The sequence below is a fragment of the Eurypyga helias genome, unplaced genomic scaffold, assembly GCF_000690775.1.
Source record: "Eurypyga helias isolate BGI_N326 unplaced genomic scaffold, ASM69077v1 scaffold46015, whole genome shotgun sequence".
NCBI classification, from domain to species: Eukaryota; Metazoa; Chordata; class Aves; order Eurypygiformes; family Eurypygidae; genus Eurypyga; species Eurypyga helias.
This window is the reverse complement of record NW_010251618.1, coordinates 1-12141: the sequence shown is the minus strand read 5'-3', so window position 1 is coordinate 12141 and position 12141 is coordinate 1. Positions and strand designations below refer to the sequence as shown.

At 47.5% G+C, this 12141-nt stretch overlaps 1 protein-coding gene across 1 annotated transcript; it reads left to right on the top strand.

Annotated features, from left to right (window-relative positions):
• Nucleotides 1–6239: 6239 nt before the first annotated feature.
• Nucleotides 6240–11926, top strand: LOC104509971 (helicase ARIP4-like; the record flags this gene model as incomplete). The annotated part of the gene is given in 7 exon segments (XM_010152084.1): nucleotides 6240–6493; nucleotides 7942–8081; nucleotides 9728–9859; nucleotides 10619–10851; nucleotides 11355–11537; nucleotides 11790–11853; nucleotides 11856–11926. Coding segments are annotated over 7 exon segments (1077 nt in total), but the record flags the coding sequence as incomplete, so codon positions are not given.
• Nucleotides 11927–12141: the final 215 nt, after the last annotated feature.

Genomic DNA, 12141 nt, shown 5'->3' with positions numbered 1-12141 from the left:
GAGGGGCGTCCTGCAGCCCAAGACTGAGCCTGATTATTTTCTGAGGAGAACAAAGTCTTGTCGCTAATTAGCTGCCCTGATGGTGGCTGAAGGGGGGTAGCCACAGGCCTGAGTCCCTGGAGGGGCTGCGTCCCCCTCCGCCCTCCCTGCGGGGTGTCTTCCCCACTGCTTTGGGAGCCCTGGGAGGGGGCTTAGTGGCTCTCCTGTGTGTTGCAGCAGGTAGGGCCTGGAGGAAGGGAGTCTGAGGTCCCCCCTTGCTTTGGCCCACACCATCCTGGAGGGGTTTCACATGGAGTTTCCTGCGCCCAGCCTTGGGGCGCTGAAGCGTTTCTGTAATGCCGCCTCTGAGAGGGTACTCTGTGCAGACACCTTTCCTCCCTTCCCGCGTGGCACCCGTGCGACAGCTGCACCAGGTGCATACAGAGAAAGAATATTCTGAAAATATGTATATTCCACAGCTGAATGCCGGATAAGCCAGAGAGCTCTGACTGTTGCCAGCTTCCGAGATGATTGCTGTGCTGCAGGTAGAGAACTGCTTTTCTTTCAGGTGCCAAGCACACAGCCGAACTCTAGCATCACGTACACGCCTCCCCAGTGCCCAGTGCGCTGGAAAAACGACACGTAACCCTGGAGAATATCTTCCAGCCTGTCAGTGCCGTTGCGGTCAGGCTTGTTCTGCGGAGTCGCTTCTCTAGCCTTTGGCACAGTTGTAGTTCAGTGTGTCAGTGACTGTGCGCGTTGCAGCTGGAGCTGTGCAATTAGTCTTTCTTGTGCCATCCCTCGGTGCTCCTCCCATCCTTGCTTTGACAGCTCGGTACCAGCTGTAGTAGTACTAGCTAGTACTAGCTAGTCTCTGACCAGCTATTGCCCACAAACTGCATGAAAGTTCCCAGAAAGCCTGCAGTAATATTTAACTGCTCCTTGCTCTTTGTGCAGAACAAAAGGGGGCTCCCAAAGCAAGAATTAACTGCTTGCTGCTCTGCGTGCAGCTACCTTCCTCACCATGCGTGCACATCCCTGTCTTTAGGGCAGGAAATAATGCCCAAAGACTCAGAAAAATAATGCTGTCCTGTGTTCCCATAATGAAATTATTTTAGAAATAAACAAGCGTCTGGTTTTCAGTGGTATGCCTTCCCTGGAGTCATTGGAGTTAGCCTGGCAGAGAAGTTGACCTCCCAGGAGGAGGGTGAACCTCTAGCTAGCCACTTTAGTTGGCTAGTAACTGAGGAGGCAAGGAAGTAATTGTCTTATGCAATGTTTTGTTTACTGAGGGGTTTGTTGCACCTTCTTATGCAGCAGCCTCAGGTGAGGGACCCTCAGGTCTTACCCTGAATGGCAGTTTTTGTACTCCTTAGCGTTGGACTGTTGCTAGAGCAGTGGATGCTTGTGCCTGCACAGATACTTGTACTTACTGAGGTTTGCCTTGAAGCGTGGAGATTGGATGTGGCTGTAACCCTCTCCCGCACCTCTGTCTCAGGAGAAGACTGTTACAGTAATCTCACACCCCAAAAAATGTACCTACTGTTTCATGACACAGCAGCCTGAGCCCCCTTGCAGAGCAGGCTGCATGTGTCGAGAGCAATTCACTGCTGAATCAAAGATGCTAGAGAATATTCTCCAGGCTGCAGCCTGTGCTGTTTTTGGAGAAGTTCGAGAGTATTTTGCAAGAAGGAGGTGATGAGGTGAGTTTTATAAGCTTGGGTGCAATAGGAAGTACCCCACCGTGGGACAAAACTTTGGCGATGTTACGCATCATGACTCACACCAGTGTGTGGTGTTCAGGAGCAGCTCTGGCAGTCACACCACAGGGAGCATCTGAAGCAGAGTTACACAGAGCAGTCACGACTCTTTTCCTTGCAGAGACTTCTAAACTGTAATATTGAAGTGTCGGTCGAGAAGCCAAACACATCCCCCTGTTTGCGCGTACAGCTGGGGGCGGTGGTTGCTGCTGCTTGGTGAGCCAGGAAAACTGGCAACCCCTGGTCTGCAGCACGAACCGGAGCCGTGCTGTAATTAGATCTGTTGGGTTTGGATAGTGCAGGCACATTTTAAACCTCTGAAGTGCACGAGAAAGCCAGCCGTATCCTGGGCTGCATCGGAAGTGTGGCCAGCAGGTCGAGGGAGGGGATTCTGCCCCTGTACCCTGCTCTGGTGAGACCCCACCTGGAGTGCTGCGTCCAGATGTGGAGCCCTCAACGTCAGAAGGATATAGACTGGTTGGAGCGAGTCCAGAGGAGGCCACGAAGATGCTCCGAGGGCTGGAGCCCCTCTGCCATGGGGACCGGCTGAGAGAGTTGGGCTTGTTCAGCCTGGAGAAGAGAAGGCTCCGGGGAGACCTTATAGCACCTTCTAGTGCCTGAAGGGGCTACAAGGAAGCTGGGGGGGACTTTTTACAAGGGCCTGTAGTGACAGGACAAGGGGTAACGGGGTTAAATTGAAAGTGGAGAGGGTTAGATTAGGTATGAGGAAGAAGTTCTTCATGGAGAGGGGGGGGCGGCACTGGGACAGGTTGCCCAGAGAAGCTGTGGATGCTCCATCCCTGGAAGTGTCCAAGGCCAGGCTGGATGAGGCTTGGAGCAACCTGGTCTAGTGGAAGGTGTCCCTGCCCATGGCAGGGGGGTTGGAACTGGATGGGCTTTAAGGTGCCTTCCCACCCAAACCGTTCTATGATTCTATGAAAGGATAGTCGTGTCCCTCCTGGCACTCAGGACAGAATGTCTGGGTGTGGGCTGGTGTCCATCACCAGTGGGAACTGTCTGGGAACCTCTCAGCCGGAGAGCTGTAACCCACCTGAAGGAGCAGCAGTTTCACAAGCTCAGTCTGCATCGCTGCTGTTGCCTCTGCCCTCAGGAAGACCCTCTTTGTGATCTGGTGCAGATTCTGCTGAGCACACTGCCAAAACATGCACCAGAGCTGGTGTTCCCGCAGATTCCCAGAGTATGAGCATGTGCTGGGCTACGTCCTCCTCGGTGACCATGACTGACCTGTCTTCTGCTGGGTTGGCTTGGGCCTCCTCTCTCACCCAGCGGTGCTTGGGCGTGGGAGGCTGATCTCCCTGTGCCAGGCTGTGCTGGGTTGTTACCCTGGGCTGGTGGCAGTGCTTTTCTCATTGAGGCAACGTGGATAACTGCCTGGCTCTTCCTAGAGTGCACAAACAGCTGAAGCATGATCAGACTGTTGTCAACATGCAAACATGGCTGATGAATTTTTGTGTTGCGTAAAAAGCTGTGTGTATAGCCATGTCAGCGTAGCGTGTTGAGTTCCTGTTACAAAACCTTAATTGTGTTTCTGCTGTAGATGTATGCTTGGCAGAACAGGGGCAGGAATTATCCATCGATTACCTGATGGGACCTGTTCAGCGAGGCTGTTCCCATACTCCTTCCAACCCAAAGACCAAACGCGTTCTTGTACAAAATGGGGGTTTTGTGTGTGTAGTTATTGTTTCTTAATGCATTTCTGTCCCAGTGTGGGTCCCAGTTACACAGCTTGGAGCTCACCACGCTGGAGCACAGCCACATGGTTGCAGTGGGGAGTCTCGCTTTTCATATGCGGTAAGATTTAGGCTGTGTACACAATCAGGAGTGGAATACAAAGCAGCAACAAACCAATTCGTGCTAGTAACTGCCAGCTCGTGTCACAGATGTGGTGGGAGCTACTGCATGGTTAGATGGAAGGGACTTCTGATTTTATCACTGTGTTACTCAAGCTTTGTGAAAAGCTGCTTTATTCATTGTAGTGGCAAGGTGGGACCAGCCTCAGGAAGCCGGCTGTTGTCTGAATCCCACTGCAGCTGAATCAGTGTGATATTTGGTAATGTCACTAGCGTAGAAGAGATCTCAGTATCTAGATGCATATGTGTCAGGAATGTGGGCTGAGGCACAGATTGTGTTCCTCACCTCAGAACTTGTATTGGCAGGACAAACACCAGCCTGAGCAGACGTGGCTGTGGTGGATGAGGGCCCGTGCTCAGTAAAGGGCCAAATTTATTGTCAGGCTTTAGGCTTCAGGCTCCTGCTCAGATAAGAATTATCTTTAAAAAAAAAAAAAAATCCCTGTCTGATCCAGCTGTGTGTTTCACCAGGGCTTGTATTACACATGGTTGAGAGGAAAGAAAAGTAAAGTGCAGAGATGGAATGAGTATACACAGGGATTGCACAACAAATATGAAAACCTACAGAGGAGACATGTAATGGCTTGACCTTTGGGCTGCTGACCCTTTGGATTTTGTTAGCATCACCCTCGTTCTGGAGGCACCCTTACCTGGGTGGAAGAGTTGCTGCCAAAGGAGACGATGTGGGTAATTGCTGGAGTGCGGGGAGAGAAGTGCTTCCTCTTCCAAACAAGCGTGGCTTTGTGTGCTCCGAAGCCTTGTCAAGGTCCCCTGGGCCCAGGGTGAGATGGCAGCAGTGTAACCATGGCAGTGTTTGTCTCTGGGATAGTCACCGGTTTAATGACTCATCCCAGAGAATGTCATCACGTGTGCAGCCTCCCTGCTTCCCTTTGCCCTATTTCATCCAATCTTTTGATCTAGTTATATAACCGGGAGCCGACAGGGGTGGGGGGAAGGAAACAGTGCTGAGGAATTGCAGGTGATGTGACCAAAGTGTGTCTGTAGCTCAAACAGCAGAGCTGTTGTCTGGGAAGCCTGAGAAACTGGGTTTATTCCCAGCACAGTCCTCTGTCTGCAAGTGAATGTGATGGGTGGTGTCTGAGCATGCACGTTTGAGGAGGCATGGTGGGAGGACACGGCTCCAGGACCTCGGCTCTGGCAGGAGAACTGCTGTGGCTGGAGCAGTGAACCCCTCTGCCTGTATCTTCACGTGCAACGTAACTCTTCCCTGTGTTCATCATGAGAGCTCTTTCATCACACGGATTGTGGATACCTGTTTTTCTAGTACGTGTAAGACTTGCTGGGTTTGATGTTCACAGAAATGTTTGAGCCGTGCTGCTGATGTTGGTCCGGGGTGGGCTGAGCCCTGCAGTCCTAATAGATTCTGACACAGACCGAGCGAACGCCGCGGCAGGGCTAGTGGGACGTCTGGAGAGGAGGTTTGCAAAGTTGCTACTTTTGACTGAGGTGTGAATCTAGTTCTTGTCACCTGGATTTACGAGGTGGTGTTGGCGATAAGGTTAATTTAATAGGCAGATGAGCGTGGTGACTGTGGAGGTGCCAGTACGTGCAACGTGCTGTGCTGAAGCGTCCTTCGTTTAAGCTCCCAGCTTTCTGAGAAGGGATGCTCTTTGTCTCCAGATCCCAGAGTCACAATGTGATGCTTGTTGGTTCTCTATTACTTCATCTGTCACATTCTTCTCCGATGATGTCTTCTTTCCTTCAAAGTTCTGTCTGAGTGTCATTTCAGTTCAGTCATTAGCTCAGATACACAGTGTAAGCAAGAAAGCTGATTATGAGATGATGTTCAGGGTATCTCTTCGCCTGACATGAGGGGACAAGATGCTTCAAAGAAGCTATTACAAGGCTTGTCAGAAACAGTTTACTTCAAGGGAAGCTTTTGAACAGAAACATTTCCTTTCTGTGCTCTGCAACCATTAGCTTGGTCACTGGCAGCCTGTTGAAGAGCAAAATGTCAGACAGAACAAGGTGCCATTTCCCATAGTGCTTCAGGACTGAATTCAGCCACTAATGGAAGTCTGAAAATAGGAGAATGCAGAGAATAAGGAATGTGTGTGATTTATAATGTGGAAAGAGTATTGCCACTTACTTTTTGTTTTTAAAAAAGCTTGCCAGAAGTTACATTTAAAGCATGAGAGTGGAGCCTGGTGATAAAACCACTGAGCTGCCTGCTAAGCCGTGACCCAGTGTTTGAACCAGATAACGTCTTGCATGGTATGTTTTGTTAACTTGGAGGATGGTTGCACAGGTGTCATATAAATGGAAATACCTGCCCCACTTGAATGCTGGAAAACAAGGAAAAAGGGATTTGAGTTCCTTGTTTTAATCAGAGCTCATCATGCCCTTTGGGACAGCAAGTCCTCTGCGTGGACCGAGATAATTTTGCCTTGTTTTCTTGTCAGGACACTTTTGGGCTGTGTTGAATGGTGTTAGTCTTGGCTTTCATTGGGAAGAGACCCTTTTCCGTAAAACTTTTTAACACTCTTTGGGTGGCACTGTTGGAAATGACCCCAGTTTTAACCCTCAGAGAAACATGCTTGCAAACGAGTTAGAATAGGACTTGTTGGTTCCCATTCAGCTCAAATCCTGATGAATGCTGGTGTAAAAGCCAGCTGCCAGCCTGGCACACTTGTTCTGGTGTCACTGCCTCCTTGTCTTTCCAGACCAACCCCAGGAAGCCGTGTTCAGCGGTGACCATGTGGAACAGACGGAGGATGGAGAATGGCAGCGCTCTACTTCAACTACCTCATCTCAGAGTGAGCGGGCAGAGCGACTCTTGCAGAACCAGCACAAGAGCCTGGCCTCTGAGGACACCAAAAAGAAGAGGGCTCAGAAACCGTCTCACATGCGGAGGAACATAAGGTGGGCAGCAGCAGGACAGAAAGAGCTAGGGTCCTATGTAGCCTTTTGGGTAAAGGAGACTCTCTGGACTTCGCTTCTGAGCTACATTTTGCCACTGCTTCTGGCAAACCAGATGGCTTTTCTTTTCCAAAACCTTAGGATTTCACCAGTGGGAGTAGTATGATCTCAGACTGGAGTTGCTGCATGTGGGTGCAGACTTGTTTGGGATTTCAGAAGAGTGAATGTTTGGTTATGGATGTATTACAAAAATTGTGTATTTGCTGCTGGCTTTTAAGACATGTAATTGAAAACCAGCACCACCATTAAGTAAATATCCAGTTTCAGATACCTGCTGGTGAGCATCCTATTGCAAACAGGCTAAAACATAGTCCTTCCATCTACTATCCTGGGTACTTGTTGGCAGGAGTGCTCATGCTGTGACTGGTGACTAGAATTTAGGAAATCAGTTTCACCTGATGTACATAGAACAGTAACAGTTTGAATGTGTACGTCACCACATACCTTCTGGGACAGGTCGTGAGGTAGTAATTCACTAGGAAATTTTGTTCAAGGGGATCTAAAATGCTCAGAGGAGTCAGAGTGGAGCAGGAACTCCTGTGGCAGCAAGTGTGACTCTCTTGCCCTGTACATAACATGCTGGTTGGTTCATATGTAAGCTTGTGAAGGTAGATTTTCTTGAAGCCCAAGGAATGAGCATTGAGTAGACCTTGGAAACAGACTTCATTAGGATAGAGGAGATGTCCCTGCAGTGTGGGTGAATTTAAAGGCTAGTTTGAAGCAGCTGGATTTTACCCCTGCTTGTACCGCACCTCTCTCCTGGCAAAAGAGCCTTCCTTTCCAGGGCTGCACATGCGAAACTGAAGGGAGGGAAAGCAGCTTTTGGAAGTTTACGTGTAAAGGTAAGGCGCTGTGAGAGCATCCTTTGAAACAGTTGTTAAAGCCATTAGGAGTCCTAGTTCCTGAAAATTCCATGTCAGAGGAGAATCAGGGTGATGGCTTTTTGCAGGTGAATTGATACCTTTTCTTCCCATATACCTTCTCTGCATACTTTATTAATTTTCTCTTTATAGACTGCGTAGCAATAAATAACATCCTTTCAGACAGAAAAACCAGTCTGTGATAACCTAGCTTAAGCATATACTTACCCACTCACATTTTTCCTTTTGTTATTTTGCATCTGTCAAGCTTTTGTCTTTTCCTTGAGTAAGAGTAGTGTTAGTAACTAGAGTTAACAGTAGTGTTACCTGTAGCTGGGAAGCACAGTCTTGAAACAGGTGTAGAATTTGTCTGTAGCTTTTGGCAATAATGTTCCTTGTCTGTGTAGCTGACAGACTTTCCCTGGAGCTTGTCAGTCATCTTTTGAGCCAGCTGTACAGCCATTCAGGTTTTTGGAAGAAGTGGTTTTGAGTGTGACCGTATCATGTTTCTCTGTTTGCTCCTCTGTTCAGAAAGCTGTTGCGTGAGGACCAACTGGAAGCCGTGACAAAAGCAGCCCAGCAGGAAGAGTTGGAGAGAAGGAAACGGCTAGAGCAGCAGCGGAAGGATTATCAAGCCACTATCCCAACCGTACCCCTAGAGTTTCTTCCTGGTAAGCAGTGGGAGGTGCCACTCGAAGCAAAATTTTTAAGGATAGAAGCAGAATGAAGAAGAAGGTAGTGCCATGCTTGTCCATGATAGGACAAGGGGTAATGTTTTTAAACTAAAAGAAAGTAGATTTGGATTAAATGTAAGGAAGAAATTTGTTATGATGAGGGTGGTGCAACACTGGACAGGTTGCCCAGAGAGGTGTTAGATGCCCCATCCCTGGAAACATTCAAGGTCAGGCTGGATGGGGCTCTGAGCAACCTGAGCCAGATGAAGATGTCCCTGCTTATTGCAGAGGGTTGGACTAGATGACCTTTAAAGGTCCCTTCCAACTGAAACAATTTCATGATTCTGTGCCACGCTTGGACTTACAAGTGTAAACTCTTGAAACAACAGTTCCAAACCAGTTGTTGTTCTGAGCTAGTTCTGAATCAAGATGCTGTGGCTGCATGGCAAAAGGTGCCAGGTAATTTCTGTTGAAGATGTTTTAACAAGGTGTGTGTAAGGGAGATGCTGGAATGGGTCTCTCTTGTCTTTTCAACTAGTATAGAAGCTTAAACAAACGGACTTGACAGAAATGCCACATCCTTGATCCCGATCATATTTGTACTGTGAATGGTCTGGTAATGCATGGGCCCGGTACAAGGGATAGTGGAACAATAGTCTGGGTGTAGGTGTGTTCATGGTGTTAGACTGGGTATACATATGTTCGTGATGTAGCCTTGTCCTTTCTTGCATGTTTCAGCAAGCAGTGAAATAGCAGGCAGTATAAATGGTTAAGCATCACCCTTGTCTTCCGGTGAATATGTCATCTCGCATTGTCTTCTAACCTGGATCATTTCAGTCATCTGGTTTATAGCACAGCCTCTCAGACTGGTGTAAAGGGCAGAGAAGTGCAGTTGGAAGTTGTCAGGGGTAAGGAGTTCTTGAGTTGACTTTGCATCTACAGAAAATGTATATTCTCCCTTAAGTGCAAGTGTTCAAAACATTTTTACATGGTGGGGGGAAGGAATAATGGCTATTTAAAACACTTTTAACTGTTGTGGAGGAGATTGCAGCCTTAGAAGAATGTCCTTGCATGCTGAGTCACTAACTGTTGTGGAGGAGATTGCAGCCTGCAATAAGCAGCAGTGCTTATTTGGCCCTGTTAGTTAGCCTCTCTCCCCACATGACAATACTAAAACATGCAAACAAATGGTCCTGATCAGCAAAAGTTGTTTATGATATGTGGGATATAATTATTACAGTGTTCCTACTGACAAAGGGCAGCTATCGTCCCTTCAGCAGTTGGTACTTTCCCTGCTGGATGAAGAACAGCTTTACTTCTGCGACCCCACCAAAAAAAGGAATTAAATAAAACGAAACAAGGGACTTGAGCATGTTGCATGGTCAGCGTGCCCCAGGCAGGGCACGCAACAGAGCGGGTGCCATCAGCAATGGGCTATTGTTAAGGCACACGGAGAAAGGAGGAGACTGTGACCCAGGAAGCTGAGTCATAGCAGTTTTGTAGACAGTGAGAGTCTGTTATGGAAAATTCCAGGGCTAAGTTACTGGAGCAAAAGTGGAAGGAAATACTGTCTGGTTTCTGAACAGTTTTGTCTCCTTCCCGATTATTATGAATTACTTATTGTTTGTAATTTATGTTTGTAGAGGACATCGTTTTCAGAACAGCAGAGGCTGCCCAGCTCCCCCCTCAGGTCCTGGCTGAGGAAGTGATCTGCCTAGATAGTACCAGCAGTGGCAGTGAGGATGATGCTAAAGGAAAAAATAGCATTAAAGATGGTAAGTGACCAATTGCCTCAGCCTGGTCTGCTCACAACATGTGGTTTATTTAGCCACAAGCCTCCTGCTTTCATCTAGTCAGATGCTACAGTAGTCAATAACTTCTAATTTTTGTAGGCCTATTGGTTTCCAAATATATGGCCAGTTCTTGGCCTTTGAGTCCTAAACCGACCTTTGTAGCCCGGCCTTTCAGGCATACCTGTGAGCTCGTGTTTATTTCTGCTTTATAAGTGCACTTGATTTTGCTCAGTGCTCTGCTGAAGAATGCTTACATGAGATGTGGCATCCTCTGCTGCATCTAAAAGGAGCATCTAAGTATTCAGGTCTGCAGCAGAAAGGGGGTTTTGTGTCCCTTGTCCCACGTGGATCTAGCCCGACTCCCTTACACCACTCAGGTAGAGTACTGCCAGATTTCCCTGATGGTTCTTAGACAGCGTATCAGCGGACAAAATGCATGCCTGGGTTTGGGAATTAAGAGGACGTACGGAGGAGAGTGCAGACACTTGCAGACACTGCCTCGTGTTCTGTTTGGATCAGTACAACTTAATGTTCTCTGGAACATGGGGAAACTCATGCTTTTACATGCTGGCCTGAGGGGCCTGATGTACCTGCTTGTTCAAAATAGGTCATTAGGCCAGTGTGGAATTGCAAACGGTGGAAGCCTAATTTTCCAGATAGGAGGTTCCTTTCCATGCATGATAAACCCTGACATCGAGTTAACCTTTGCCCTTATTCTCTCCTGTTTTGGTTACTTTACAGAAGTGATTGAGCTGAGTTCAGGAGAGGATGATGCCCTCCAAATTGTGGACAGCAGTGACTCTGGCAATGAAGGGGAGGAGGATGGCAGTGAAGAGAGCAGTGGCTCTCATGTGAATGATGCCTTAAATCAGTCAGATGCTCTGGGGCAAGTCATTGTCAACATCAATCATCCACCAAATGAGGAGGACATTTTTCTGGCTCCCCAGCTTGCACATGCAGTAAAACCTCATCAGGTAGGCTTTATAAGCCTTGAAAATGCAAGGATTTCAGGCAAGCCTGCCTGGTAATCTCAGCAGAACTTCTTTGGTGAGCTCTGTGACCAGTCTGGTGGTGATGGTGGCTGTTGTGGACAATCAAAAGATAAGGAGAAATTAAAGGAAGGCCAAAGCTATGTATAATGCTGACTATTGTTATCATCAGACCTTTGTATATTTAAATGAACATTTTTAAAATAAAATAGTATTTATAAACAAACTAATCAACCCCAGTTCAGATTCTCTGGCTACAAATGAATTTTGATTTATTCTGATGTTTTCAGGAAGTTTTATGAGTATCTAAAAATCCTGACTTTCTGAGCATTCCCTAGATTAGAGAGGATACTGTAGTGAATTTGAAACATCCCCTTTATATTTTCATGGTTTATGCCATCCTAATGTGCTTGCCACTCTGTAAATACATACTCATCTTGGGCTTTTTCCTCCCACCATTCTAATACCTCTTTTACTTTTCTGTCTAGATTGGCGGGATCCGATTCCTGTATGACAACTTGGTCGAGTCTTTGGAGAGATTTAAAACCAGCAGTGGGTTTGGGTGTATTTTAGCACATAGCATGGGCCTGGGCAAGACCATACAGGTCATCTCTTTCTTGGATGTACTTTTTCGGCACACGGAGGCAAAGACTGTTCTTGCCATTGTACCTGTAAGTAGCCACGTGAAGGGCTGGCACCCTTGCACTATTTCTTTCTTTGTGTAGAGAAGATTGACTAGTCTCCTGTCTCACGTCAAGCTCTCTCATATCCTTGCTGCTCCTCTCCGTCTTTCATTCCAAGAGGTTGCGTGCTGTGGTCTGCTCCTTCTGTCTGGGCACGGCTGGGTGTCATTTCTGCTCTTAAAATCCCGAGTGACTCAATTGGGGTTTTAATCCTTCCATTTTAATCCTACATTTTTTCAGGTGAATACGCTCCAGAACTGGCTAGCAGAATTCAACATGTGGCTCCCAGCACCTGAAAACCTTCCTTTTTTTATAACTCCAAAGAGGTCCAGCCCCGCACCTTCAAAGTCCACATCCTGAACGATGAACACAAGTAGGTGCCAATCAAAGCCCTTTTGAGCTCTTGGACTGCAGTTTAAGGACTGTTACCAGAATTGCTGTTGCAGACTGTTTAGTTTGGGCTAATTCTGTGTCCTCGACTCCCAGATCTTTCCCACTCTGCATTTGTTGTGGATGCCATCTTGAAGGGAGGATATTGGTACCCAGGAGAGATTTACTGTTTCTTTCATTGGATAGAAAGCAGCCCTGAGGA